Source organism: Loxodonta africana, chromosome 9 (genome assembly GCF_030014295.1).
Source record: "Loxodonta africana isolate mLoxAfr1 chromosome 9, mLoxAfr1.hap2, whole genome shotgun sequence".
NCBI classification, from domain to species: Eukaryota; Metazoa; Chordata; class Mammalia; order Proboscidea; family Elephantidae; genus Loxodonta; species Loxodonta africana.
The window spans coordinates 18,416,207-18,428,582 of record NC_087350.1 but is presented as its reverse complement, the minus strand read 5'-3'; the positions used below and the strand labels follow the sequence as shown (position 1 = coordinate 18,428,582).

The 12,376-nt window shown below is 44.5% G+C and overlaps 1 protein-coding gene across 3 annotated transcripts in view; it reads left to right on the top strand.

Moving 5' to 3' along the window:
- Positions 1–8,207: 8,207 nt before the first annotated feature.
- The window catches only part of HABP4 (hyaluronan binding protein 4), a 45,029-nt gene continuing 40,860 nt past the window's right edge, over positions 8,208–12,376 (top strand). The window contains exon 1 of one of the 3 annotated variants that reach the window (XM_023544678.2): positions 8,208–8,584. In XM_023544678.2, coding sequence (XP_023400446.2) covers positions 8,236–8,584 — 349 coding nt within the window. In that variant the 5' untranslated portion in view covers positions 8,208–8,235. The remainder of the gene's footprint in view (positions 8,585–12,376) is intronic. The other 2 variants (XM_010587477.3, XM_003407426.4) reach the window with 2 other exon arrangements.

The window sequence follows — 12,376 nt, the reverse complement described above, 5'->3', positions numbered from 1 at the left end:
CCCTACTTATCTGTGTGGTCCCTTTTTTTTTTTTTTTTTTTGTGGTCACTCTACACACAAATTCTGTGTTCTAGTTAATCCCAATTTCCTGACTTCATACCTATGGGTCTTTAAAAAAAACCCAGTGCTGTCTTTACACATGTAATTTTCTCTGCTGCTGTTAGCTGCTGTTGAGTTGGCCTCCAATTCAAGGCAAAGCACGCACAGTGGGATCAGACCCTTGTGATCTGTGGGGTTTTCATTGGCTGATTTTTAGAAATATATCACTAGGTCTTTCTTCCCAGCCCATTTTAGTGTTGAAGCCCCAGTGAAACCTGTTCAGCATCGTAGCAACAACAAGCCTCCAATGACAGGTGAGTGGTGCCTACGTTTGACGTGCATTGGCTGAAAATCAAACTGGGTTTTCTGCTTGGAAGGCAAGAGCTGTACCTCTGAACCACCAATGCCCTCTACCATAATTCTCCCTGGAATAGCTTAAACATTCACCAGAGCCCTCGTCTAAAATTTCCTCCTTTCTAGGGGCCTTTTCCAACTCATGTCCCTTAACTTTGTGGCAGAAGGAAAGCAAACAAGCCGCAGACAAGGACTAGGCTTTCATCAGAGGATACTGACAGATCCAATTTCATCGTCCTTCTCTGGCTTTGTGTTTTTATTTTATCTCAGTGCTTCTCAAATGTCAATATGTAGAGGCATCTCCTAGGGATCTTGTAAAGTACAGATTGTGATTCCAAAGCTCTGGGGTATATGAGGTGGGGCCGGAGAGTCTGCGTTTCTAACACGCTCCCTGGAGATATGGATGCCGCTTGTCCCCAGACCATGCTTAGTGCATTGAGGCTTTAGCTTATTCTGGAATACATTTCTGAAATATAATCTAATCAGAAGAGCAGCCCTATTTCAACATTTTGGTCAATCCAACCTCAGCATAGACACAATATAGCTTTAACTCTGCAAACCAATAGACTTTAGAAGTCTAAGCATAACATTTGTCCCCACTGGAGCCTCAGGGAGTACTCCCTCACATAATATGTCAGTGATATAATTAACAACCCACACACAAATCCCCTGTAGGGCTATTCTGAGAACTAGTGCCTTATGTACACAACGATGTCTGACTCCTTGCTTGCATAGCTCTTCGATGAGAGAGACTTCGTCCTATTTACATTTGCATGCTCAAATTTCATTTAACAAGTGGCGGTATAGTATAATGGCGGGAGTACAGACTGCCTGGGCTCATAATTCCAGCTCTACCACTTACTGAGACACTCGTCTCACTGTAAAATGGGGACAAAGTAGCTGCTGCATAAGGTTGTTGTGCAGATGAAATGAAGAGATGGGAGATTCTTAGAATAGCGGCTGGCATCAGGGGAGCACTCTGTGAGATTCAGCTATGGTTATTACTAAATGTGTAAAATAATGAAGCTTTCAAAGGAAACTATCACCTCCATTTAATCATGTAACTTGTATAACATGTATTTATCAACTTCCCGTCTATTAATTTGTTGCATTTTTACTTTATTTTGAACACTTGCAGAATTATTTGCCAGGAACATATATATACAAATAAGAAATTCATTCATCCACATAACAAGTATTTCCTAAATGAAAGGCACCTTTCCAGACACTGAAGATGAAGACAGAAAGAAGGGAGGAAAGGGATTCAGAGATGAATTAGGTCAGATTTCTGGCCTTAGGGAGGAGAAATAAGGAGAACGGATTATAATGCAGAGCAAAACAATCAAATGCTACAAGAGATGTATCAATAATATGTTCGTGAGAATTCTGTTTGTTACCAGGCCAGCATCTACTATCCCTCTTTGCTGGCACAAAAACAAAAACCCAGTTGCTGTGGAGTAGATCCCAACTTATGGTGACGCCATGTATGTCAGACTAGAGCTGTGCTCCATAGGGTTTTCAATAGCTATTTTTTTGGAAGTAGTTCATCAGGCCTTTCTTCTGAGGTGCCTCTGTGTGGACTTGAACTTCCAGCTCTCGTTTAGCAGCCAAGTACATTAACATTTTGCACCACACAGGGAGTCTTCACTGGTACTGGAAACCTTATTTTCTTTGGGGAACTAACCCTTCCACTTCACCCTCAGTTCCAGTGGTTCAGGAGGGCGGACTCCAGTGAGAATCCAGCTTGGGCTAGTGACCCAGGGCCGGCTGGTCAGAGAATTAAACACCGCTTCCTACAGCCACTGATTCAAATGTTTACATGTGATCCAAGCCCGGCCAATGATGAACTCTGGGACTTCTGTGCACATGTTCAAAGTAAAACTCTCCGTCTCTTTCTGTTGGGCCTTGAAACTGTAAGGCTTTAAACATGGTGCTATTTATTGGGACCCACCTTGTGGAAAGAAGCTAGTTAAGCCAATGCAAAAGAAAATAAAACAAAGAGAGGGGGAGAGACAGATCAGTCTCTGATATGATTTATCCCTGGCCTAGGCTGTACCTGATTCATCCCTGGACTATAACTTAGAGCCAACAAATTCCTTTGTTTTACTTTCTCCAAATCGGTTTTCTGTCACTTACAACTTTAAGGATCCAGAATAAGTATGGAACTAATAAATTCGAAATCCCAAATTATCTTAGTCAACCTTGATTAACTTTGCAACCAGTGATCAAAATTTTAATAGTAGGAACTCTGAGAGAATAAAAACTTTGCTCTATTGACACGAGCGTTTTAAGAATACAAAACACTGTACTATCTAGCAACATCTTGTTTTAAGGATAAGAAAGAAAGCTGGTGAGAACCTTGATGACAGCAAGAATAAAAATGTCTGTCAGATTGGGGTGCAGATTCTTTCCTGCCTGACTGAAATTTATTCTGTATCTGCTCAGAATGAATTACTTACTGTGTGGTTTTCTTGCTAGCTATTGTCCTATAGCATCCTGATTGTTAGCTGGTGGCTTATGGTTCTGCAACTCCTAACTTTTGGGGTACATGCTTCCTTCACTCATTTGCTGTGGGAAACTGAATTTACTTATCAATCTTGCAATAGCTAAACCAGGCACTGTAACATCATTAATCTTGTCATAACTGACTCAACCACTATAAAAGAGAGTTCAGATCCTCCTGGAAAAAAAAAGGAGTTAGGAAAAATACTGTCATTCTTGCATACATTATGTAAGTAAAAACCATTATAAGACAGCCCCCTCCTTTTTTTTTTTTTTACCTTTTTCCATTTATTTCTTTGATATTCCCACTATTCATTCATCAGATTATATTCATCCTGATTTTATCGAGGAGAAAAGGTAAGCAAAGAGATAACGGTAATCCAGTGGAAAAACAAAGAGTAAAACAAAACAAAACAAAACAACCCCATTGCCATCGAGTCAATTCCGACTCGTAGTGACCCTACGGGACAGAGTAGAACTGGCCCCATAGAGTTTCCAAGGAGCACCTGGTGGATTCGAACTGCTGACATTTTGGTTAGCAGCTGTAGCTCTTAACCACCACGCTACCAGGGTTTCCAAAACAGAGACTAAGTGGAATGAATGCAGCTCTGTGGCAATGAACAAAAACTCGATCCCTCTAGCCTACACTGGCTCCCTCCGCCTTGGCCCTTACCCAGGTGTGGCTCTACGCAAGTAATTGAAAGCAATAAAGGTACTTGTTTTTAAACCAGGGCTTCCATCCAGTTGGTTCCAGTTTGAACCCCTGCTGAGAATTTGCATTTCTAACAAGTTCCCAGGGGATGCTAATGATGCTGGTTAGGGACCAATTCTGAGAGCCACTAGTAGAGCGGTGGTTCTCAAACTTTATTATTTTTTTTAAGAATCACCTGGTGATCTTGTTAAACTGTAGATTCTCATTCGGTATATGGGGGGGGGGCGGGAATGCAAATCCTCAGCAGGGAGGGCTTTGAACTGGAACAAACTGGTTTATAGCCCTGTTTTGAACTCTCCCAGTGTTTTCTGTGAATTTAAAGCCAATCTGGAAGATTTTAGTGTTTTATTTTATTATTCCCAATGGAACTCATATGTTAAATAAACTCAAGGTAATTTCCATTTGTATGCAGTTCAGCTTAACTATTTCCACTGGTGGTAATAAACAACTACAGTGGAAGGGCAGCCATGCCTCACTGCTCCTTTGGTATTATAATTACTAAAGATTGTTTTCATATATTAGAAAGAGCAGTCTAACCACGTTAAACACAGTGCTGCAAATAACTCATGCTAATGTGATGGAGCTGTATTTCAGGAATGCATTTAAGGGTACAATCTCCCAGCAGAAAGTGGTGAGTTAGAACAGGTGAGGCTGCTTAGTGAGTTACCACCAGTAAATTCTAAAGTAATCAACAGCTCCATAAGAAATCCTTGGCCAGCTAATACCCAAACCAAACCCATTGCTTTTGAGTTGATTCTAAATCACAGTGACCCTACAGAACAGGGTAGAACTGTCCCATAGAGTTTCCAAGGAACAGCTAATGGATTCGAACTACCAACCTTTTGGTTAGCAGCCTTAATGCTTAACCACTGCATCACCAGGGCTCCCTATTTCAGTGTTTTTTAAATCTGTTCTGGGAGCCCTGGTAGTGCAGTGATTAAAGTGCTGGGCTGCTAGTTGAAAGTCAGCAGTTGGAACCCACCAGCAGCTCTGTGGGAGAAAGATAAGGCAGTCTGCTTCTGTAAAGATTTATAGCCTTGGGAACCCTATGGGGCAGTTCTACTCTATCCTATAGGGTCACTGTGAGTTGAAATTGACTTTAAGGCAGTGGGGTTTATAAAGGTGTTCTGAGAGGTCCCTGGGTGGCACAAATAGTTTGCACTCAACTATTACCCTAAAGGTTGGCGGTTTGAACCCACACAGAAGGCCTGGAGACCTGGTTTCATAAACATTACAGCCAGCAAAACCCTGTGGAGCAGTTCTACTCTGACGCACATGGGATCGACATGAGTTTGAATCTATTCAAGGGGAACTGGTTAACCCTGAAGCAACCAGAACTGGCTCACTTGGAACTGTCTTAGGAGGTTGTGATTTAGAAATTAGGACGGAGTGCCTAATTTAAGTGCATGCTTTAAGAAATTGCTAGGGTTGACTATGCTGGAGAGAAAATAGGAGGAAAGCAGGGGAATGGCCTAACTCTGGATGTCCAGTAGGAAGATGACAGACCCTTGTCTGTAAGCAGCGATGGTTCCTTGGTGCTGTGTCTTAAAGATGCCAGAGACCACCAGTGGCAGCAGAACGTGGAACTTGTTAGAAATGCAGATTCTCGGACCCTGCCCCAGAGCTACTGACTCAGAAACTGTGAAGGGTGCTCTGCAAGCTTTGTGTTTTACTCACCGTCCAGGTGATTCCGATGAAGAATCTTTGGAAGTGTCATTCACCTTATGATGACAAGGAACCATTATGGCTCTACTTGGTCTTAAGCCTGATTCAAAATGATGATAATGTTAATAATAATGATGGCAACTACTAATCGGCTTTCTGTCTCTACAGGTTTGCCTATTCTGAACATTTCATATAAATGGGCTCCTATAATATGCAGCCTTTGTGTCTTTTTTTCCCACTTAGCATGTTTTCAATGTTGATCCATATTATTTCACGTATCAGTACTTCATTCCTTTTTATGGCCAAATAATATTCCAACACATGACTATATACCATTTGGCTGATCCACTCATCTGTTGATGGACATTTGAGCTGTTTCCATCTCATGGTTATTGTGAATAGTGATGCTTTGAACATTTGTGTACAAGTTTTTGTTTGAACACCTGTTTTTGATTGTTTAGGGTAAAAAGTAATCTGTGCTGACTCAAAGAAGTAGAGAACCAAATATCTTAAAATCATCACATTCAACAAATATTTTTGAGAACCTACTATGACAGCTTAGAATGCTAAGTACTGGGAATACAAATTGCAATGTATCAGGCATCATCCCTTCCCTCATTTGGAATGGCATAAAATTGAATGAGTAAAACACAGACCTGGCAGCAGTTGGGACAAGGGTTCCTCTGCTGCTTGCTATGAAAGGAAAGTGAAAGCTGGTAATGAAGCACCTGAGCAAGGTCTTCTAACAGGATACTTTTAGATGCAAGAAACACAACTAAGAGTAGCTTAAGCAATGATGGCATTTATCATCTTACATAATAAGTCCAAGGTAAGAACATTCCCAGGGAGTCCCTGGTGGTGCAAATGGTTAACATGCTTCGCTGCTAACCAAAAGGTTGCCGTCCACCCAGAGGTGCCGTGGAAGAAAGGCCTGGTGATCTACTTCCAAAATATCAGCCATTGAAAACCTTACAGCGCACAGTTATGCTGTGACACGTGAGTCAGAGTTGACTCAGTGACAGCTGGTCTTAGGGAGGTTCCCTCTTGGCTAAGTCAGCAGCTCAACAACATCAAGGGTGTAGGTTTTTTCTGTCATTCTGCTGGGCCATCTTCAGGGTATCAGCCAATTCCCTCATGCTCTAATAAGGGACAGCAACTCTAGGTATAATGTTCTCACATAACAAGGACCAAAGAACAGAAGTGTGGAAGAGGGCAAATCCCTTCACCCAGTCCCTTCTTAGAAGCAAGAAAAGCTCTCTCAGAGTTCCCCTTGATGTACTACTTCTGAGGACTGTTCTACCACATTTCACATAATGAGCCTGGCAAGGGAATGGAATTACAATGTGTGATTTAAGATGAATCACGTTTGAGACTGGAAGGGGGCCCAACTTCCCCCAACACCTGAACAAAATACCAGTTCTGTAAAAATGTAAGCAGAAGAGGAATGGCTGCAGGACAGGCAGCCAAGATTGTCTCCACAGGAGCCCTGGCAAGATTTCCTGGAGGGAATCCAGTCAAGTGTTCTCCTCTGTGCACCAGGCCTCAACTGAATATCTCAAAAACAAAACAAAACTCAAACCTCAACGTGTCGAAGACTGAACTCATGATTCTCATCAAAGTGGTCTCTTCCAGTGCTCTCTTTCTTTACAAATAGCACCGCCCTTCCAGCTGCCCACGCCAGAGAAATGAGTCACTGTACCCTCCCTCCTGGTTCATCCCCCTTATCTAGGACATCACCAAGTTCTGTTGATTTACCTCCAAAATAACACTTCATTCTCTTCTAGTCACACTCTTCCTCTCCCCCCACCACACTGCCACCAGCCTGGTCCTTGTCACTATCGTCAGCTTTCCTGGACTTGTGTAATAATCTCTGCTTGGTCTCCCACACGTGTTCTGACCTCCCCACAACCTATTCCTTTACAATGCAGTTGGAGTGGCCTTTACAAATAAAACTCTGACCATGCTTAAAACTTGCTTCCCACTGCTGCTAGAATAAAGACCAAAACAAGGTCCCTGCTGACCTCTCTCCCACTCTACATTCCAATTACACAGGCTTTCCGCGAGCGTGAATGTGCGCTGCTCCATCCCACGCCAAAACTTTGCTCCTCGCCATCTTTCAGACCTCAGCTTAACCGTCACTTCCTAGAGAAAGCCTTGCCCCCCAAACCAAAAAGCAAACCCATTTCCGTCTGATCAATTCCGATTCATAGCGACCCTAGAAGACAGAGCAGAACTGCCCCCATAGGATTTCCAAGGAGCGGCTGGTGGATTCAAACAGCTGAATTTTTGGTCAGCAGCCAAGTTCTTTACCCACTGCGCCATCAGGGCTCCTTCTTCGCTATAGACGCCTGGAGAACTTGGAGCCTTCCCTTCGGGACACTTTTCCCAGTTTGTAGGCTCTAAGTTCCTCGAAGACGCGGACCTGGGATCTCTGACAACATAGTGCCTGGCACATAGTAAGTGCTCAAGAAGTAGCAGTTGAATGGCTAGATAAATTTATATAATCTTCGAAGAAGACAGACTGAGAACGAATATGGACCGAGTTTCAAAGAGAACAGACGTGACAGCTGGAACCAAACCGCCTCTCCAGGCGCCCTGGACCACAAGTCTCCCTTTCTCCCCCCATAGCCCCGCCCCCTGGACCCCGCCTTCCCTAGATGAGGCGGAGGGGCGGGGCATAGAGGTCGCATGACGAGACAGCAGCTTGTCAGTGATTGGGCTACCAGGCGCGCCGGCTAGGAAAGGGGGCGTGCCCGCGCGCGCTGATTGGCCCCCCGGCTGCGGCTGGGCGGGCTGCGGCGGCGGCCGCGGCGCGGGGGTGGGCGCCGGACGGGGAGGGGACCGGGCAGGGCAGGGAGGGCGGCGGCGGCGGCGGCAGCTGGTGGGATGGGTCCTCGCCGCCGGCTTCGCTGAGACTCGCTCGCGTGGGCTGCCCGCGGCGGGCCCGCAGTGGCCGCGGCGGCATGAAGGGTGCCCTGGGGAGCCCCGTGGCCGCCGCCGGCGCAGCGATGCAGGAGAGTTTCGGCTGCGTCGTGGCCAACCGCTTCCACCAGCTGCTGGACGACGAGTCGGACCCGTTCGACATCCTGCGCGAGGCCGAGCGCCGGCGCCAGCAGCAGCTGCAGCGCAAGAGGCGCGACGAGGCGGCGGCAGCCGGGGTCGGCAACCGCGGCGGCAGGAGCCCCGCCGGGGCCTCGGGTCACAGAACCGGCGCGGGCAGCGGCCGGAGGGAGTCCCAGAAGGAGCGCAAGAGCCTCCCGGCCCCTGGCGCGCAGCAGCCGGACAGCCCCGGGGGTGGCCAGCAGCTGCCGGGTACGCACGTCCCACTGGCACCTGGGCGCCCCCGGGTGGGCGCGGCGGGCGGGAGAAGAAGGAGAATGGGGTCACTGAGGTCACCCTCTTCAACTTTCCTCGACCCCCACTGTGAGGCTGGGGTCCCAAAAACTGTGTTCCAGAAAGGGAAGGGGGCTCTGGGGAATGTTGGGGTGAGCTAAGGGTCTTTGTGGCAGTGGAAAGTAGGAAAGAGGACCAGAATGTGGGGCGGAAGGTTCCCACCGCTTCTGGCCTTTCCCAGCCCCTTCTGTGGGGGAGGGGGGAGATAGGGGGGTCTCGAAACCCCGGAAGTGAGCCCTTAGATCAAGTTGGATAAAGTTGAGGAATATTGCTGGGGCGTGTGAGGGCTGCTACCCCGGGGGTCTCACATCAGAGCCAGCAAGGAGCCCAGCCTCTGCAAGATTGTGCTTTGGAGGCAGAAAGAGAAGCGTAATGGGAAGGAGAGAGGGGAGTCCCTCTTAGATGAGGGTGGCGGGGAGAGAACACCCAGCCCGCTGGAGGTGGTGGTGAGAGACTGGGATGTGTGGAAAATGGTAGGCAGGCCGGAGTGAGGGGCTGCCTGGCCTCGGTGATGGAGTGAAGGCCTGGTGACCGCGTGGGGCCCGGCTGTGACGTCAGGGCCGCGAACGAGCGAGCGTGCTGGTGAGGTGGCCGCGGGATCCCCGGCTCCTTGCAAGCTCTCTTCATTTAACGCATCCCCATACACAAGCTTCTAGTAGTCTGCAGGCATCGGTTTTTAGTGCATCTGGTACTGTTGTTGATGGGATGTGTAACTTGTAATTAACTCAAGGCTGCTTTAAGAAAATCCTTTTTAACCTTTTCAACGATATTCAAGGCTCCCTCCTCCCTGTTTAGCAAGAAGGGCCAGTGCAAACCTTGTGCACTACTGTGTGTGTACAGGGAGTGTACTTCTGAGGTCATTTCTCTCCCTGCAGCTGACAACAGTGGCATAATCAGCAAGATGCCACCTGTGTTTCCTCTGTTTTCCTGAAATAAGGCAATGGTCAGTTCCAAGGTTTGCAGAAAAATGCTGTTAAGATTGAGATGTGTAGTTTGACCTCTCCACCCATCACATGGCAGTGTATTCAACTGGGTTTATTGACTTGTTCCACTTGATAAAAACTAGCTACCCTGAAAGAGCACCTGCTGGTTCAAATATTGGGGCTTTGACTTGTGGACGTAGGTAATGATTTACCTTCTTTATCTGTGTCCAGTTCGTAGTCGTCATTTGAGAATCAGAAAATCAAGTCAATACAATAAAGGTGTTAGAAGTTAACAAAAATGCTGTTGGGTCACAAGGCCTCCTGATAGGCCAGGAAGTTCATGGGCTTATTTATAGACAGCAAGACTTGAGCTATAGTTTATGTTTTGTTTTATGTTCTCTGTTTTCTTTTACATTTACTTAGGGGTAAATATAGTAATAAATTAAAAACTTAGGAAGGCTAATCTTTTCTGCTCCCTGTTTCTAACAGTGGTGTGGAACTGCATTTAGTGATATCTACTGATGTATTTTTTCTTAGGCCTCTTACAAATGAAACATCATCTTATAAAAAAAAGTAAACAGCTCAGAAATGTATAAAGTGAAAAGCCCCTATTTTCCCTCCTGTTAACAACTTGTATCTATAGTTGCACAGAACTTTTTTTCCTTAACTTATATAAACAGTTGCAAATGCCTACCTTCACTTGACATTGTAGCCTATTACACTCTGTAGTTGATTTTGTAGTTAGAATGAAAATCTTATCATTCTAGTTCTTTTTCAGTGTGTATTATTGGAGGAGCAAACAGCTAATTAATTCCTGTGTATGTAGTTACTGGACTAAATTTGTCTGTAATGGTGTTAGCTACTCTCTCAAAGCTTTGTAGCTCTAACTGACATGAAATACTATATTTTTCTAATTCAGAATTTTTAATTTAGTTAGAATATTATAGGTGAATGCTTAGTGTGGACAAAAATCAAAGTTTAAACGTGTTCAGCCATGTTTAGGAACATTTATTAATCCCCAAAGGATGTAGAAATCGTAAGATTCTCCCATGGAAACTTAGGTTTTTAATATCCTTGACTAGCCATCTAGCAATGCACCCAGGCCCTGTGTTCTGAACCTTGCTAAATTGATTCATTCTTCAAGTCTCCAGAGGCTGCGTCAGCTCTGCTTTCCTAGCCTTTCAGAACTGTGGTCTTTGAGCCAAATCTCAGTTTTTATTTTGCAGGAACCTCACTGTAAATTTCATTGTTTTTGGTCCCTTCACATGGGCTTGGGCTGAGGTCTGAGATGGCACTGGTCGTGCCAACTGCTTACTGGGAAGGGCCAGTGATGTGCAGTGTTTGCGGTATCCACTTGGAGCCGCTGATCCAGCAAAAGAAAACAAGCCAGCTTCAGCCGCAGTCTTGAGCTCTTAATACTAAATTGTGAGGGGGAAGAAAAGTGGACCCCTGTTTTCCTTTGTTTCTTGTATTTTGGAGAGAGAATGAAATGTTTTCAGGGAGTTGGCAATATAATGATCCTAATAAGTAAAAAAAAAAAAAAAAAAATAAGTGTCCAGTCTTATTTAAGTTTTCAATTAATACCCAAATTTTGGAACAGGCTTTGGTATAAAAGCACGCAGTAAATGTCGTATTTCAAGTCGTGAGGAGTGAATGCCAAATTGATGCAGTTAAAAAAAACTTGGAGGAAGCAGAAAGAAGGTGGGTGGGGTAAGCTCCCAAGTCATTCTGTAGTTGAGTGGGGAGGTTAGGATTGTTTTAAAACTATAGGTTATAAAGGAAATTTGAAGGTGTATTGGAAGAACTTTTTTTTTATGTTAGGGGAAGGTATTAAAAATTATTGTTACAGTTAGCATGTTTGCTGATGATTGTTATGTAATGTCTAGTATAATTTTCAACTCATTAGCTAATTTCTTTTCATAACTATACACGTTTCATAATGGCTTCGTCTACCTTATATTTCAAACACCTCTTCCAATTTTGATCTCTGTTAGTAAAGTGTGTGGTGACAGATCTGGCATTGCGTACTCTCTTAGACAGGATTTTCGGTCTCTGTCTTGATACTTCTGCACTAAAATCGTAGTGCTCCATTTATGATAACATCTTTTCCACAAGCTAAATATGTCACAAGCTCAAATTGTGACCTCACTATAGAAGACAAATCCGATTTCAACATTGCTAGCTTATGAGACACTAAGATCATAGGAGACTGAACTTAGGTCTGTTATACAACTGATTTCAAGATACTAATTAATATTTTGTTAATATTTCACATCTGAAAAAAAACTGCTGAGTCACAGATCACACGATTTTATTTCAGCAGTGTCACTTACATGATTTCTGCTTAAAAAAGAGCCCAATAAGGTATTGGGACTATGTTAATGTTTACCTGGGCTCGGTTTATATAGTTTTGGTAGAAAATATTAAGTGGGGGTGTAGAAAAATATGTATAAACATATATTCCTTAAGGGCCATGTGGGTATCTGTCTCAGTGGGAGAGGAATCCAGTAGTTTAAAAATGCACCCCTTGATTTGGGTACATTCAATATTTTTATGGCCATGCAACCCATGGGAAGAGTAATTTATACCCCTCCCTAAAAACAGAAACCTGAAGTCACTAAGATCTAAATGGCACGTAATGTTTGAGATGGAGAGCTTTTAAACTGTGTCCAGAAAAAGATAAAAGGACAATTTTGGAAGATGGTATAAGAGGAGAAAAAGTTCCCCATATAAAGCCTTTGCTTGAAAGTTGTCAAGCATGACAACTAGAGGGGAGAACAGTAAGGTG